The sequence below is a fragment of the Rhododendron vialii genome, chromosome 4a (assembly GCF_030253575.1).
Source record: "Rhododendron vialii isolate Sample 1 chromosome 4a, ASM3025357v1".
Classification (NCBI taxonomy): Eukaryota; Viridiplantae; Streptophyta; class Magnoliopsida; order Ericales; family Ericaceae; genus Rhododendron; species Rhododendron vialii.
In genome coordinates this window covers 8,056,897-8,075,426 of record NC_080560.1, presented here as the reverse complement: position 1 = coordinate 8,075,426, position 18,530 = coordinate 8,056,897, and the positions used below count along the sequence as shown (strand labels likewise).

The 18,530-nt window shown below is 38.0% G+C and overlaps 1 protein-coding gene across 1 annotated transcript in view; it reads right to left on the bottom strand.

Annotated features, from left to right (window-relative positions):
• LOC131323026 (lysM domain receptor-like kinase 3) overlaps positions 1 to 1,752 on the bottom strand; it is a 29,144-nt gene extending 27,392 nt beyond the window's left edge. The window contains exon 1 of the mRNA XM_058354643.1: positions 1,027 to 1,752. Coding sequence (XP_058210626.1) covers positions 1,027 to 1,645 — 619 coding nt within the window. The 5' untranslated portion in view covers positions 1,646 to 1,752. The remainder of the gene's footprint in view (positions 1 to 1,026) is intronic.
• Between the last annotated feature and the right edge of the window lie 16,778 nt (positions 1,753 to 18,530).

The window sequence follows — 18,530 nt, the reverse complement described above, 5'->3', positions numbered from 1 at the left end:
TTATAGCATCGTGCCTTCGCGAGAGATTGAGCACTATAATCACCAATACAAATCAAACCAACAACCAAATCAAACCAAACTCCAAGGCCCACATGGTCGTGCACATGGATGGCTCTGATACCACCTGTAACACCCCAAGTAGACCACTGGCCCAATACCTTGATTTTGATCCACAAGCCACACCACATGGCTCAAAAGCTTAAGCACAAGGTACTAGTAGTAGCCCACAAGGTTTGTTATATGTCTAAGATCATCTATGTAGACTTCCAATGTGGGATGGGGTGTTACAATTGAAGCCCCGGTCAAGTGGCACTCTAAGGCCTATAAACTTATGGATCTTGTTGTTGGGTTTGTGAAGCCTGATTCGGTTTGGGTTGAGCTTTGCTAAGTGTTAAAGGTTTGTACACTTGTGGTAGAGGGTATTACGTAATTGGTGATGTGAATTCTGAGTTATAAATACCTACTATATGTCCGATGTAACTTTTTTTTTTCGTCCGATACAAAGTGAAAATCGGTGTCAGCCGTGGATGTACTTCATAATCTATTTGAGGAACCACAAAAGATCCTCTGTGTCTTGCTTCCTTGTTTTTGTTTCTTGATTATCTTTGCAAGTTTTCTGTTTTTTGGTTTGGCCGAAATCCCAACAGGCAAGGTATTATTGTTCCTTAATAACGCAAGCTAACATTAATACTATACTACACAGACCTAGAATTCGATATCCCAGTCTGAGCCTTTCCATATCCAATCCATCATTTTTGTTTTTTCCATTGGTACCCCTACCAATAGAGGCAAATGATCCAAGGAGAGGAAACCAAAAGGTTTGCTTTCCTTTGTCGTAGGTGTTAGGTTCGAAACATTTAGGTGACATCAATTTTTACGGAACACGGACTTTGTCATGGCTTTAATCGAGTCGCTTCTAAATTTTTAATGGACAGTAGGATTAGTTCTAGGAATTAATGAATTGACGTATGCGTGATGCTAGCTGGGACATTTGAGTTATCCAAGAAACAATAAGTAAATGCTCACCTTTGCCAGGAATGTAAACCAGACCACTCCCCGCGCTAAAATCTACACCCGTGTTGTAGCTCTGCAGCAAATCCGTACTCAAGTTCGCAGCAGCCGCAATCGACTCCAAGCTATCCCCAACCCGAAGCGGGTAAGTGATGAACAACCCGTACGCCTTCGACACCGCCGCGTCCCCGCACGAACAATTCACCGTCACGTTCAACACCGCTTTAACCGGGACATTGGACTCCGGGTAGCTGTTGAACTGCTCCAGCATCGCGGGCGTAGTTAGATTCGCGTAGTACGTCTGCGCGATCTCATAGTACGTGTCCCCGGACAGAACCGAGTATGGGAACACGTGGCCCAGGAACTCGTCGTCGATGCAGTCGCAGGTGAAGGGGAGGTTGACTCTGGTTCCCGCTTCGATGCTGTCCGCATTGGTGATGTATGTGTTGTAGCCGAGGATATCGGTGATGGAGTCGGCTGATGCTGTGGAAATGAAAGTGAGGTTGGTTCCGGGCCAGACGTAGTACGAGCCCAGAGCCAAGTCGCAGGTCTTGGGACACTTGGATTGGACTGTGGTTAAGAGGAGGAAGATGATTGAGAGGGAAAAGGATAGCACTAGTTTTGATCGAAACATGTTAGGATCGAAACATAGGTATGCGTAGGCTGGTCCGGAACGTCTGAGAATTAAGTTATCGAGAAAAGAAGACGATGGGAATCATATGGGATGGAGATTTGGGGTTGATGTTGTTTGCGTATTTTGGATTTGTTGTTTTATTTGATTGGGGAAGATGGTGATTGGACGGTTGACCGAATAAAAAATGATTGGATTTAATTACGAAATTGTTTGATTGGGAAATCGTGGTGGGAATTTTTTTATTTTGAAGGAAGTCTGACTTTGGGATAGAGGAGAACAATAGCGGTGCTACAGTTCCCGACGACCAAGGGATCCCGTTTGGATTCTAACGTCTTGTCGGGTCCACTCCGGCCACCAAACGGTCGATCCGAACCGTCCAAAAATTCAAAAAAAAGAAACGAGCGGGCCCGCCTAAGAATCAACGGCATTCGATATATGTAAATGCACGATCCAAACACTCCATGGTTTTGTATATATATATGTTTTAACATATATATACAAAACCATGGAGTGTTTGGATCGTGCATCTACACAAATCGGACGCTGTTGATTCTCGCGTGGGCTCACTCATTTTTTTATAAAAATTTTGGATGGCTAAGAACGGCCTTTCGGTGGCCGAAGTGAGCCCGGCGAGGCGTCGGGATCCGATCAGATCCCTTGGTCGGAAACCGTAGACTTTCTGGGAGAAGAACTAGAAATTGCCGCCATTTGGAGCGTCCCTTTAATACAGTTGGCGGTCTCTTTGACTTGACCCGGTCCAACTATAGTGTATTTTACTATTGTTTTGGGTACAATGGAAGGGAAAAAAACTAAAGGTTACTCTTCTTATATCCGCCTCTAGGAGGGTAGCAACGTGTCAGGACGTTTTCAACATCAAGTTGTTTATTGTTCTTAACCTGCCGAGCCGGTAATGAGCTCATCAGGAGGAATGGTATGAGAAACCATATTGTGAGCTGAGTTATAGTATATGTTAACGTGAAGGGGTTGTGGCCCGCAATTACAAACCTCGTGGGGAGTTAAAGGAAAAAAAAATTCAATCCAACGGTTACTTGTAATGTTTTCTTACATGATGCGGGCTCCATGTATGTGTGAATTCCACTTTTTGTAAGAATGGCATTACAAATAACCATTGTTTTGAATAATTTCTCAGAAGTTTAGAGTCTCTAGACTATGTTTGGAACTTGATGAAAGAAACAAAAAGGAAGGAAAGATAATTAAGAAAAAATTAGAGAGAAATTAAGGAATAGGTGTGTGTGTCTCTATGTATATATATATGAGTCCCCTTCTTATAAGGACCTCCACATTTTAATAAAATGTGGATCTCTCTTTTCCGATCGAATTTCGATGATCCGAGCCGCTCAATGTGTTCAGAACGTGATATTAAGAGTACCCGCAAGGAATCAGCAAAAACAAAGACCGGGAAGGGCTTCATCCGAGCAGTTTTTGTTTATTTTTTATCGAACGGTTCAAATAAAAACTGCTCAAATCAAGCCCTTTCCGGTCATTTTTTTGCCGATTTCTCACGAGTACCCTTAAAATCACGTTCTAAACACATTGAACGGTTCAGATCACCGAAATCCGATCGGAAAAGGAAAGAAATGAGGAGATCCGCATATAAGGTCCTCATTTTAAGGTCCTTACTTGAAGATTTATATATATAGAGTTCTTTTCAGGTCCGGACGCCTTACGGTCCGGACCATCCAGACCTCGCATTTCCCGATCGAATTTCGATGATCTGAGCCGCTCAAAGTAATCAGAACGTGATTTTAAGGGTACCCGCATGAAATCAGCAAAAAAAATGATCGGGAAGAGCTTGATCCAAACAGTTTTTTATTGAATGGTTCAGTAAAAAACTGCTCGGATCAAGCCCTTCCCGATCATTTTTTTTTTGCTGATTTCTAAAAGGTACCCTTAAAATCACGTTTTGAACACATTAAGCAGCTCGGATCATCGCAAATCGATCGGGAAAGGGAAAATCCGAACCATAAGAAAATCTGGGCGAGTGGACATGAAAATTCCTGTCTATATATATATATATATTGAAGGTTTCCCTTTTCCTTTTTTTTTTTTTAAAAATAAAAAAAAAAAAGGAAAAAGAAACTTTTTAAAATTTGCGTTTCCTTTTCACAAGTTCCAAACATAGCCTTAGTTTTCTAATTGGCAAGGAAACTACAGAGTTGTAAATAAGCTAATTAATTTTAGGAGATTAGATTCTACACGTCCCTTGTGCGGCATACCAATGGCTAACAGACAGGTCACCTAATGGCCCATTTGAAACTTAAAACCGCATTTGTTCTGCATAGTATCAAATAAAAAACAGATACTTAATTACGAGAGTATTAGAAACAAAAATTAATTATGACATTTAAGAATAATATGATAAAAAAATAAGATCTTAATACTGGTTCAAGCGGATTGAAAATTGGAGCACTTATTTTCTTAACCATGTTTGTTAACATATAAACTATCTAAAAAATTAAGTGCTCCAATTCTTAACCCGTTTGAACCAGTGCAAAAATCTTATTATTTTTTAAATCATTTTATCCTAAAGGATCATAATTAATTTTTGTTTCTGGAGCTTTCACAATCAAGTATTTGCTTTACAGTGTCCCAAATAAAAAGCAAATATTTAATTATGAGAGCTTTAGAGACAAAAAAGCATAACAGCAAGCACGAAGACTTCCACCATCATCGGGGAAATTTTTTTTAGGATCACTAAAGATTTACCTGATTGCCAACTTCGAGATCTTAAGATTAATTGATGTATGCAAAATCTGATCTCGGAGACCAATTATCGAAAAATGAAAAAACTAAAGCCCATGAGTTTAAATTTTTTTAGTGATCTATGGGGGCCGTTGCCTTCTCATATACACACCCAAACTATTACTACCTCTCCTAACCGAAGAACGACGTATCTTGTTCCACTTCAATGCACAAAAGAAAACTCACAATAATCGAACACACACTAGTTCAATTTCCCCGTCCAGTCAGCTATTCAATACAGTTTGTTAATTGCCCCGCCCTACCTTTTGCATGTTGAACAAAATCAATAACCTGATAATTCGATATTTGCACTCAGAGAGTAAAATTTTATATGAATTCGCTCTTAATAGTATTATCAGAGTTAATATAACCCATGCATTATAGTTATAAAAATAAAATTTTATGTATTATTTATTTCATACTTAAAATATTACTCTGCCTGTCCCACTTAAAACTTCTCATACGTAGAAATTCGTGCATTTTCAAACTCCCTAAAATTTTTTTTTTTTTTACACCAAATTAAAATACTCATTGAATACTTTAATTTGGTGTAAAAAAAAAACTAAAGAACAAATAGAAATATATTTTCTTCGTGTTTGAAAATGCAGGAATCCCCATAAGAAATATTTATGCGTAATGAATGGGATGGGTTATGGCCCTGCCCGGCCAATTGGGATATGGTGTTGTACAGTAGTGTGCGCAATAACGTGCTACGCACTTTCGAGCCGTCAAATCGTGTATCCAACGGCTCGGATCTCATCTCGGCAAGAAACGACTCTCAATTGTTGATTGCCGAGATAAGATCCGAGCCGTCGAATGCACGATTCAACAGCAAGAATGTGGTGCTGTGTATCTCACTGCACAATACCAATCCGAAGTCCCAGGCCGGCATAGGCGTAGCCGCATAAGCCTTCGTCTTCCCCTGATTGTGCTGACCAATGGAGCATAACTTGAATTTGGTCCACATCAATTGGTTAAAAAAAGATTAGTTCAGAGAATTGACGGGCCACTCAACTTTATAACGCAAATCTTGGTTGCTGTTGCAGTGCGATTGTAGTATACTGTATACGTAGTATTGATTATGGGCCAACCAGATTAGTTTTGAGTGAATATAGATATATATATATATATATATATATATATATATATATATATATATATATAACCCTTTTATTTTCATAGCCGTTGGATGTCTTCCATTCAATCCAACGGCTAAGACAGAAATTCGGACATAAGAAAATTTGGGCGACTGAACCTGAAAAAAACACCTAAAAAAACACCCCAAATCTTAATCTTATAGTTTCCGATCAAATTTTTATGATCCGAACCGTTCAATGTGTGCAGAATGTGATTTTAAGGGTACCTGCAATAAATTAACAAAAAAATGACCAGGAAAGGCTTAATTTGAGCAGTTTTTATTTGAACTGTTCAATAAAAAACTGTTCGAAACTGTTGGGATCAAGCCCTTTCCAGTCATTTTTTTTGTTGATTTCTCGCGAGTACCCTTAAAATCACGTTCTGATCACATTGAGCGGCTCGGATCATCAAAATTTGATCAGGAACTATGAGGTGTTTTTTTAGGTATCCTCGGAACCGCCCCAATATACATATATATATATATATCAGTCCGGCTCTTATGAGGACCACCTCATTTTAATAAAATGTAGACCTTCCTTTTCCGATCGAATTTCGATGATCCGAGCCGCTCAATGTGTTCAGAACGTGATTTTAAGTGTACTCGCGAGAAATCAACAAAAAAAAAATTCGAAAAGGGCTTCATCAGAGAAGTTTTTGTTTTTGTTTTTATCGAACGGTTCAAACAAAAACTACTTGGATGAAGCTCTTTCCGATCTTTTTTTTTTTCCGATTTCTCATACGGACCCTTAAAATCACGCTTAACAGTTTTTTGTTAAGCGTCTTTCTTTCTCTCTTTTATATGTCACAAATCTAAAATTTTCTATTTGCAATTTTGGCCCTTCTTTTTATTCGCAAATAAAATTTTTTAAGCTATAATATCTCCCGGACTGCATATCCACCTATGGCCGAATATAATAACACAGCCTCCCTCTTAATTTTTTTTATCCGCCTTTATACCAACTTTTTAATTACAAAAATGCTCATTTCCTTTTAATTATATATCTACCAAAAACAAACCAAGCATATACATGTCTCATTTTTTATAAAATCTCCAAACAAACAAGGTAGGAGTAGGGCTGTATACGAGCGAGCCGAGCTTTGTCAAGCTCGAGCTCAGCTCATTCACTAAACGAGCCAAAAATTCAAGCTCGAGCTCGGCTCAAGCCTTAATGAGCCAAGGTCTTATCGAGCCAAGCTGAATCGTTTATTAAATGAGCTTCATTAATTGAGCCGAGCCACCCTTAATGAGCAAAGCTTTTATAGAACGAGCCGAGCCGAACTCGCGAGCTGCTCGGTTCGTTTACAGCCCTGCAGGAGGAAGAAGAAAGGAATGTGATGAGATTGATGTAGTTCGTGATGTTAAAATTAGATGTAGAAAGATGGTACGTTTTTTCAAATCAAAAAATTACTTGATAGCTTTCAGATTTTGAGAATCTGGTTAACAAATACTACATTTAACTGGTTCAAGTAAATGTCACTGTTTTTTTTTTTTTTTTTCTGATCAACGGTAAATGTCAATGTCTTAGATTATTTTTTATAATTATTTCTCGGATTAATCAGCATAGCGAGAACTTGTACCTGAAATATCTCAAAGCTTCTCCAATAATAAGTTATATCCATTGCGATAGGGATTTTTTTTTTTTTAATGGAGGAACAGCCACACAGCCAGACCACTAAATGGATTGTGCAACTCAAACCTCCAGGAAGCTAGTACAGCCATACCAATCACGGCTCTCCACTTACTTCAGGGTACTCATCCTGTGGAGAATCGAACCCCAAATCTTAAAGAGTACTCCCAAAGTCTAGACATCTGCTTGAATTACTGGGCAATCCCTGAGTGTGTCGCTATAGCGATATTTAACGTGAATATTAAAACTAATTCTCTTGTCATGCATGGAGCTATCCATTGACAAGTGGGATTATTTTACCCCACTGAGTTGAAAATTATTGCTAGAGTAGCTATAATTTTGGTGTTACTTTCATAGTTGAACCCATAACTATTGCCAAATTATTCCAAAGATTTTTTGAAATTTTAAAATTTTCCACCTATATCATTAAAAAATTGGAAATGGCTCTAAGTTCTGCAGAATAAATCCTAACTCCATCTTTGCTGATGAAGTGACATTTGACATTTTTGTTTATTAAACATCTTTGTGTGGATATGGGGACGGCATTACGAAAATATAAAGAACGCAGGCCTAATTGCATAGGGGAAAAGCAATGAACTTTTCTAACTTTTCTTGTTGTTCTGAATTCTATGACTAATTCAAGAAATTAATCTCCACATCCAGGTTATGTCCGACCCACCATATAGACTAGGCAAAATCAAGACCCATGAAAATTTGGACTTGACACTACTAATATCTCAAATCCTGAGAATTGTAATTATCTTTTGTGGGTGACGAAAAGGAGTGGAAGTTGACCATTGTCACATAATTTGTATGCGCGTGCAGAAGCGAGAGTGCGTGCTAGTGTAAAAACGTCTTTGAAACACATACCAAGCTACTAAACTTCACGAAAGCGAAAACTGAAAGCGCGAGCACTGTTTGAGAATTGAGAGCACAAACATTTTGAATGATTAGTTATGTGAGTATTGTAGTCTTTCCCAGTGAGTAATGTTGAACACACAACATCTGCTTCCTGAGAAACCCTCACCCCAGCTCATCCCCATTCCCACACACACACCACCCCCTTCCCTTTCTTTCTCCTTTCTTTTTTCCCCTTTTTTCTCTTCGTTCCTCCTCCCCCTCAACCCTCATCGGAATCGGATCCCCTCTCCCCTCCCCTTTCCTCTGCTCTCCTATCCTACTTCCATATATGGGTGTAAGACGGTCAAAACTCTCTCTCTCTCTCTCTTTAGGGTCTCCTTAGGGAGAGAAGATCTCTCGATCTCCTCATCATTTTTGGACCCAAGGAGCAAGATTTGGTTCCGCCTCTTGCAACTGATTGGCCTTAGCCTAACAAGATATATTTTGTTGTTTTGTTGTATTTTATTTATTTTTTGTTCTATTTTGCTTTTTAGATTTTAGGTCTTTAGGTTGCGCAATTTGTATATGATTTTATCAATACTAGTGAGGAGCACGTGCGTTGCACGTGGCACGTAGACTATTTATAAATCTTGTGTTATTTACACAAAACAAACCTGTAATGAATTAAAATTCAAAAATTTCCAAATAACAACATTAATGGAAGTGCACTCGAAGGATTCATTTTGCTCTGGATCACTCATCATGAGTAGAAGAACAAAAAGAACACACCAATGCCTAAATAGTTGCAATGCTTTGTTTCCTGTCAGCTAAGTATGGATCAGCCTTCTAATACTTTATATTGAGAATCTCTCAAACTTTTTGTTTCCTGACATAGTTGTTGGAGCGATGGATCTAGTATTCTCGGGTAGTAATAGATTGAAAGAGTATTCCTTCTAAACACAACATCTAATTTTCCTTGAGATAATCTCATCATCAAAAAATTGCAACCTGTATTAATCTTCAAGCGAAATTTGTCATTATTTATTCTACACAATGTAGCTTTTTTTTTAAGAACATCCAACATCAAGCTATTAATACAAACACTAAATGGGTGTTGGTTTTCAAAGCTATCTTATCTTTGACTAACTGGGTGCTGGTTTGACAATCTTGTTGGAACAAGAAGGTGGGCATAATGAAATGCTTGTGATATGATCCTGCAAAAGCAACAAATGGGATCGTTGACAAGGATAATTTTGACAAGGAATCTAAGGAAGAACTATATAGTGGATAAAAGAATTGTAGTAACAATATTGCAAATATAGTAGAATCCTTATTACAACTGCAAATATATTACTCCACAAGCATATCTCTGATGTGAATCAATGGGAATAAGTCAAGCATTCAAGAACGCATGAACTAACAAAAAAAAGAGACAATTATTCGTGGTTTCAAACCAATTCTAATGCACCGTGTGCAATACAAATGGGGTAACAAACAGAATTTTAGAATACTTATGACATGCAAAAGTTCATCAAACTTAAGTAATGGATAAATTGAAGCACACCTAGTCATTAGTCAAAGGGTGTTTTTTGCAAAGGAGAGTTTCATAGATTCATGGTAGTAACAAGGATCATCGGAAAATGAACTCTAAGGATCTTTTATTTGCCAAGAGATTTTCAATAACATTAATAAATATACCTTGATGTCCTTGGCCACCAAACACTCATTGATGCAATAATTGAGGTGGTCGAGATCTGATTGGACCTTACACCACTTTCCCAACTCAGTTTCACTGATCAAAAGATGTGAGACTCTGGAAGCACTTGAGGTTTAGTATTGTACCTAAATGGAGTGAATAAAAACAAAAGAGATAAAAAGCTGCATAAGTGATATCGAATAGGTGCTACAACATATAGCTCGCCTTCAAGGTGCTTCATCTCCTAGATTTACACTCCTTCTACTTACTTGATTGATCATGTTGACATAATAGGCAGCAACCAGTGATGAAAGCAAGGCTTGAGGTGGGGTGCCATGACCCCACCTTTATGCCAATTACACCTTAGTATATTGCATTATAGAATATAGCATATAATGGGACAATTTGACATCATGACACCCTATTTGGCTGACTAATACGGAGATGGGTATAGGGGATTTGTCTCATATCAATCAACCTTTTTATGTTTCGACCACCTTTGTAGTTTGGGCCTCTAATATGTTCACTACCTATTGTCATGGTCTTCACCCAACCAATTATAAGTAAATGGGAAGCTCTTTACAATAAATAAAATTACAGGGCCAATTACTTCAGAGAGGGAGAGAGTGAGTTATTTCGGAAGAAAGCACTCAATTGTGAAGAAGGCATAAGCAAAACTAAAGAGGGAAATCACAGAGCAAAAGATAGTTTCTGTACAAGTTCCAAGCGATGGTTCTGAGCCCCTCCTCTTCTTTCTCTTTACCTCTCTCCATTTCTTTCAAGATAAGATTCCCATTTCTTATTCTATTGCCGTGAAGCGGCGAAAAGTTAAAATCCCATTGTCATCGGGGATGACACAAGGTTTAAATTCTATTACCGTGAGGCGGCGCTCGTCAGGGACAGCGCAAGGTTTAAATTCCATTGCGGTGAGGGATTTCACGTGAGCTTTCTCTTTTATTAATTCCTTAATTTTCTTTCATCAGAGAGAAAGACTTCAGAATTCTATCAACCTGAAATGATGAGCAATTGTACCAATTTTTCATTCCAGGAGAGAGAGAGAGAGAGAGAGAGAGAGAGAGAGAGAGAGTTCTTGTATGTCCGGGGTGATTATTTCAGTGTGGGTTGATCGATCTTCAATTAAGACCATCCTAGGGTGTACATTGGCCGGATAAATTGCGCTTCCATTCCCATCGATGTTTTCCCACCAAATACTAGTAGTTATTGCTTTAAGTAGGAGAATTCTGAAGAATAGCGTGCCAATTTGTATTTGTACAGGTGAAGTGACATTGGGCTACGGCGTGAAATGAAAACCTCATTTATCAAAAAAAAACATTTTTGTCAAACAGTTTGTGTGCAAAAGGCACAGTGAATATGGTGGACGATAATGCCTGACTATGTCTTTGAAAGGGGGCCAGGGGACAATGGTTCAATTAGAGGCAGGAAGGAAAACTGAATAATTATCTTACTTTCGTTTGGATTTCTGTTTGGCAGTGACATTTGATGGCGGTAAGAGTCGGTATGATTTTGGCAGTTGGATACTTGGATCTCTCTGCACAAAAGTACTTCGTCGGCATGTGGAGTAGGTGGATGGGCTCGCGCTTTCGAACTTTCTCGTTGGCAACAGGAATTCCATGGAGTAGATGAATGGTATGGTGAAGCATTTCCGGAAGTAATTTATTCTTCGGCAGCAAGTGGCCTCAGTTGACAAGGGGTGTCATTTACCAAGGGGCGTAACTTTCTCGTTGGCTGTAGTAATTTTTCTTTTCCGGAAGTTCGTTCGACATTGTGTCGTTTACCAAGGGCACTTGGCAGATAAAAGGAACCCGTTGTAGAATATAGAACAGGAATTCACAAAAATTCTTGGGGGCATTTGTGAAAATTAAAAAGTACTCGTAGAAAATTCCTTGTTTTTAAAAGAAGTAGTATAGATAAATTGTGTTTACATTTTTCAAAAAAAAAAATCTGCTTCGTTAGTTAAGTGTGGGACCGGATAAAAAAAGAAGTTTATGTAGTGGAGCTGTCCGCTTCAAATCAAAAGTTTCTCGAGTTGGAAAAAAGTGAAAGGGAAAGACTATAATACACACTTTTTATTTAGGTGTATATCATATACACCCTTTAAAATATTATGAATTATAGAAAAAATGTTACGAATTGTATTGCTAAAAAGTTACAAATCGTATAAAGGTTACAAGATACACCAAAATGTTATGAATCATAATGAAATGTTACGAATCGTAATACTGAAAAGTTATGAATTCTAGGACAAAAGTTACGAAACATGCTAAAATGTTACGAATGAACCATAAAATAGGTCCACATGGTACATCCTTTTAAAAAGTGTGTATTGTAGACTTTTCAAAAGTAAAAATATGGATATCAGAAGTTTCTCACTCCTTGTTAAAAAAAAAAAGAAGTTTCTTACTCCTGGCATTGCTTGATGCAATGTATAAAGAATTAAAATTCTCTCATATGGTGACGCAAAATAGGAGTCGTATTTTTGCCAACCCTATCTCTCTCTCCCCTTCTCTCTCAATCCTAGCCACCACAACTCCTCTTCTCCCTTTCCTTTCCCCCGTGGGTTTCATATTTGTGTGCGGCGACGAGAGGGGAAGACCATGATACTATTTCAATTCATTTTCTTTGCTTTTTTTCTTTTTCTCTTCCGTCTCTTTAGATCAACGACTTGTCGTTTGATCTGTGAGAGTTTTGTCTCTCGTTTTACGAGAGTTCATTTTACGAGATTTGTTAATTTTGTCTTTGGACAAATTTTTTCTACAGATCGAATTCTCTCAATCAAAGTTGCTTCACAACGATATTTGTGCTTCAGCATGTTCTATCACTACACGATCTTTGGAGGGGCAACTCGTGGCGACTTGACTGATCTGTAATTCTTGAAAGTTCATTGATGTGTTCATCCTTGGTTGGAGTGGTATTTGGTGTCTTTTATCCTTAATTTTGTACTACTTTTTCTCATTTGAGACTCCTAATTAGATGTTAGACAGTTTAAAAGTGTTGCTGTTGCGTCAGATCATGCCTGGGTTAGGATAAAAGATATCGATTGCCTTGTGATTTATTCGTTTACTCGTTTTTATTTGTCAGAAGATTAGTTTAGTTTTGACCAAATTCTTTGTAATGATCTCCGTTTTGTAAGTGCCACTGGGCGTTTATCATAATACAATCTTCTCACTTTTGACCAAAAAAGAAAAAGAAAAAGAAGGAAGAAATAAAGTAGAAAAAGACTATTTACTCCCTTGTGTTCTTTGACAAATATATCTTGTTAAGCTAAATATAAATATCTGAAAAACTTAAAAATTTTATGAATTTTAATTACACCGAGTGCTTTAAAATGAATGCTCAATTGTCAAAATGAAATCGCAATGGGTCCTATTTTTCGAGTCTTATAAGAGATCACATTAGGGATTGTGGGAATCCTTACTCGTCATTATTTAGGCTTTGTCCACTTATCAAAAAATTGATGCAATTTTTGGAAAAAATAATTAGTTTAGTGAAGTAAAGAAAAGGGAGTTAAATGTACTTTTCTTTGTGCATTTATTGAATAAAAGAAACCTTAAAGAATGTTCCAAAACGCTGAATAGTTTAATTGCGTACAAAACTTGTGCGAGAATAAGATTACTACAAAATCTTGTATTTAGGCTTATTTTTCTGTTGATTGAGTTGTTGAGTTTGATTATTTTGTGGTTTGTACTTTGTAATTCATAGATAATGTAAATGATCTCTTTTATCAACTGCTAAAAAAAAGTCTTGAGAATAAGAAATCCTATTGAGAAAATCAAAGACACAAGCCTCACAACTCGAATTTTGGTCCGGACGGGATTCAGGGCCATCCGAATGGGATTTCTAGATTGCTATGTTTCTCGTTCGTAGTTTTTTCCGTCCGGACTAGAGTCGCATCTGTCTGAACATTTAGACACGGAATGTACGCGTTTGAAGTCGGTTTAGACTTATTCAAGGCTTACGTATAAACAAGGACCTTGTGGGTTTCTAGGGTTTAGTCTTTTGTCATTCGGACTTGATATTAGAATTTTTGGAGCATCTCTTTGGGTTCCACTAAGGTTTGTGTCTCCCTTTCAGGTTTCTGTTCAGAGATTTGTCTGCGAATATCGTTTGGTGTTTCGTTAAGAGTTGCGGGTATACCTGGCTCTTTGTGTTATATCTTCTCGTTCATAGTGAATCCATATCCTCTTGTTTGATTGCTTGATAATTTGTTTATTCTCTACTTTGTCATTGTCATAACCGAACACAAAGAAACATGCATATGTAAATGTCACTAAAACATACAGAGTTTTATTCCGACTTTTATTGAACTCTCTGCTAGGGCAAGGTAGAATAAAATTTCTCGAAATCAATCAAGGTACAAGTAAACCGGCCCAAACATTAGTGTGAACCATGAGAAAAAAAAAATGTCTCTAGAACACTAGTGTGAATCAGACTATAAGTAATTAATTCCTACTCTTAAATCCTTAATTAATTGGACCATGAGACGTTGAATTCTACTCCACGAGTTTGTCGGCATATGACTTTGACATTTTTAATGACAAGAATGCCCCAGATGAGTTAGATGGCACCGCCAAGTTTGGCCACTTTAAATTTACAGTACAACTTATTCCTATATTGGTAATTTAGTGGAAAATAAAAGGGCACTTTTGTCCTTAGAGTAGTTAAGAGTCACATTAGGCATAACTTTTCATCCAAGTTTCCACATAACCTAACCCCTCTCTACCACAAGGGTTAGTGCAGTTGGTGATTAGTCTGGATGAAGGGGCTTATCATTTCGAGATTTCAAGTTCGATTTTCCTGTACTACGAAAAAAATTCTTGAGGCCATCCATGCGTAAAAACTTTTGGGTTAGCAAAGGTTGGTGGAAGCTGTAGAGATTTAGTCTCGTGGTGCGCGCAAGCTGAACCGGGAACACTTTGCGTTTAAAAAAAAAAAAAAAACCTTTCTCATTCCTTAGATCACCGTCCCAATACTTGAATCCACCACCGCCACCACCAAACCGTCATTTTTGTCCATGACCATATATCTGATCAAGTGGCGCAGAAACTTACACGTCACAATTCCCATTGCCCTCGGATCAAAATCAACGGTGTCAAAAAATTAGTGGCAGTTTTCATCCATAACACGATTTGTGGATCTAACGGCTTTCAAAAAACCACGAGGAACAAACCTTTTTTTTTTCATAATCGGATGTTCGGGTCAACTTAATTACACGCACCTCAACTTATTTTGTGGCCTTGAAATTAACGACTGAGCAAATTCTTCGATGGCTCCAAGATTGGTCTATGTGGGATTCAACACCTGAGACTTAATAAACCACGAGCACTGATTTGCTTTTTCATGTTCACTTAGCCAAATCTATTGGAGTTTACGGGGAACGAACTTTAGGTCTGCTTCCATGGATCATTATAAGTAATTTGTTTTTAGTAAGTTCAAAAACTTTTCCGTTCGTTTTTCTTATATTTTTCTCGGCATTTTCCGTTAGCTTATGCTTATCCAAGATCAAATTGTCGTACGCATAATCTGGCCCAGACAACCCAACTAATACAAGAGACGTGGATATATAATCAGCAGCTAATACCACCAACTTGCCCCTCTCTCTCTCTCTCTCTCTTCAAACATAATGAATCGCTTTCACCTCTGCCTGCTTGTGATCATCTCTCTCCTCTTCTTTTCTCTCACTGTTTCAGCTATCCGCGGTGACATCTCCCGTTCCTCTGCAGAAAAAAAACAAGCTTTCCACCCTCCGTTCAGTTCTCCGGCGAGCAGCGAATTCGAGTCCGAGATGCGAAAGGTCCCTACAGGACCGAATCCATTGCACAACAAGCGATGAGAGAGAGAGTTCATTTCAAGACAACGGTATACGATTAGAGTTCCGATAGCCTACGTTATAATTATACCTTTTTGCGATTATTTGCGTGTATATCTTCATATCTTACATGTTGTATTGCTTCTGTTACATTTCATGTTTAGAGTTCCGATAGCCTAAGTTATACACTATTTAGTTGTCTTTCAGTAATATTTTTGTACAGAAGGAACAGAGGATTGAAGTAGATATGGATATTTATTTGAGTTAGATTACATTTCCCCTTGTATGATCGTTACATCCCCGTTTTTTTAAGGTTCTTATTTTGTAAATAGTTATATTCCGCTTTACGATACATATCATTCTCTCGCAATACATTATCTTTAATTCAAAAATTAAGTACTTATTTTTTAAATAAGTACTTATTTTAGTTAGTGGAACAAATTTTATCTTCTTCTTTTTTTTTATCTTTGGTTAAGGTGTAGTTTGTAGAAACAGAGAGCCAATGTTAGGCTGGAAGGAAAGTTTGACAAAGTCATTGGAAAGGAATGTGACTATTTTGGTTGCATGACAGATTCATTTTCAACGAATTTCCGTTTGACCGGAAAAAAAAAAAATTCATTTTCATCTATTTTGGAACTCGAGGAAAGTGGGAGAAAGGAAGGGAAAATTTTAAAAATAAAATAAAATTCTCTTCCATTGTTTGGTTTGGAGAGAAAATAGAAAAATATAAGAGTGCGAATACTTCAACATCCCTCTTAGTGACAAACAATATCAGACAATCTCCCTCCAAGTTTGGGTGGTTGTGATCAATATCAGACAAACTCCCTCTAAGTTTGGGTGGTTGTGACGGATCTACATGTATGGGTGAGGTCTGAGCCACCCCAATCTTGCTAGAATCACCATACATATAGCATAAAATACACGTTAAATATTAGTGACAAACAATATCAGACCCTCTAAACTTCAAAAAAATTAAATAAAAAGTGGTCATATAGTGAAAAACAATTATTCCCTTTATGGTATACGTATGTTTTGGCACATTATGGATAGAAGTGACTACGTTTTTCTTGTACTCCGTATAATATTATTCTTTAGATTTTAATGCTTGGATTTTAAATCATGCTTAAAGAAAAACTTAAAAATTCAACAAGTGTGAATACGTGGAATAATTCCAGGTTTCAAGTTTTGGCTCCCTCTAACATAAATCCTAGCTCCATCCTTCGTGGTGAACAGTTTCACAATCACAGTTTGGATGTTACAATCATACATTGGATAGAAAATCAAGAATGTGATTGCAAACCCTGTGACTCGTTGCCAGCTGAGAGACGTCGAGTTAGCAAGTCCACTCACGGATCTAGGGATCCTGTAGAGTGGGCTATCCTACAGGATTGTAGTACATCACGCCATACGTCAATCTCAGCAATCAAACTTCCGAAGAAGAGTGAATACGATCTGAATTTAAAACAAATTGCTCCATCGAAGAGTGAATGAAAGAGAAGAATAGAGTGAATACTCTTCCATGGAAGATTTTGTTTTAAATCCGGACCGTTATTCACTCTTCCCTGAAAAAGTTTATTTTAAATTTGAACCATTAAAAACATTTTTAGACACTTTAATGATGGACACTTTAATGACGCTCTACAGAGCCCCTGTAGTCCAAGGGTACTACAGGGTGCACTACAGGATTTCCGCCCGAATTTAAATTGGTGCAGTAAATACCCATTACATGCTGCAACAAACACGCACCTAACAAGGCCTGTACCCCATGCAGAAAACTGTAGACAAAGATTCTCAACAAAGCTCATTCTCTCTCCTCAAAAGAGTGCAGAAAATGCATAGCAGTTTTCATGTTTTCACAGTATCTCGGCCTTTTCATCCAAGTATCGTAGGGCTTTTGTTTGCGCTTTTTAAGGTACAAGAAATACAAGTTTTTGCTCTTTCCACACGGAGCAATAGTAACTCAATCGGGTTAAGCGTCCGACCGACGTTTGACACTGCTTCCCGTCCAAAAACAACGGAGCTACATCGGCGTTCAGTTTGTGAGATTCGAGTCTTCTTTCATTTCTCAACCCCACCGAGCCACCTGAAAATTGTTTCTCTTCACCAAAACAACAGATGCTTCCCGGAGGTGCATTTGGTGAGTATCGGACTTCAGAGATAGTCGTGATGCGATTCTCATGTCAACAAAAGATTCGTGCCAAAACAACACATGCCTTCCGGAGGTGCATATGTGAGTATCGAACCTTCAGAAATAGTTGTGATGCAATTCTCAAATCTACAACTTAAATTTTCTCACATGCAAATTGAGAAGACAGAAATAATGATACCATGCCGAATGAGAGGTCTTATCTGTCATTCGCGAGGTCGAACAGTGGTGTGAGTGCAGATACTACTGGTTATGGCACCACTTGTATGTGTTGTGGGCTAGCAATAATAATTGTAACACTCACCTAAGTGCGTAAATGAATTACTGCATAGTTGAAGAAAATGCCTCCATTGCTTTAAAAGTCAAACGAGAAAATGGGAGCCCCCACATAGCATTAACAGCAGGTGGAAAAATCTGCCATGCTAGATCAAATTCCCAAGTACCAGGATACTTTCCTTTTCTTCCTGAAAATGTGAATTCATTCGGACTCGGTCTGCCGAAGGTACTAAATAAACAACCTTACCGCGCTTTCCATTGAAGAGTCTGATAGTACCAATAATCTTCATAGAACACTTGATATAGCGCCAAGTCACAGGCCCTCTTCTTCTCTGTTCACCTAATCTTCGTAAACACTTGATATGGTGCCAAATCATGGCCTCCTCTTCTTCTCCGTTCACCGAGTTTAATTTTCCTTTCATCCTGTCTCCGCTGCACCATCATAAACAGTGAATTACTGACACCACAACCATAGCATTATGGTCCCTACTATCATGTTTAATTTTGCTGCTTAGCAAGTGTCCCAAAGATAGAACTCCATCCAAAAGAAAATACAAATATTACGCTTGTGA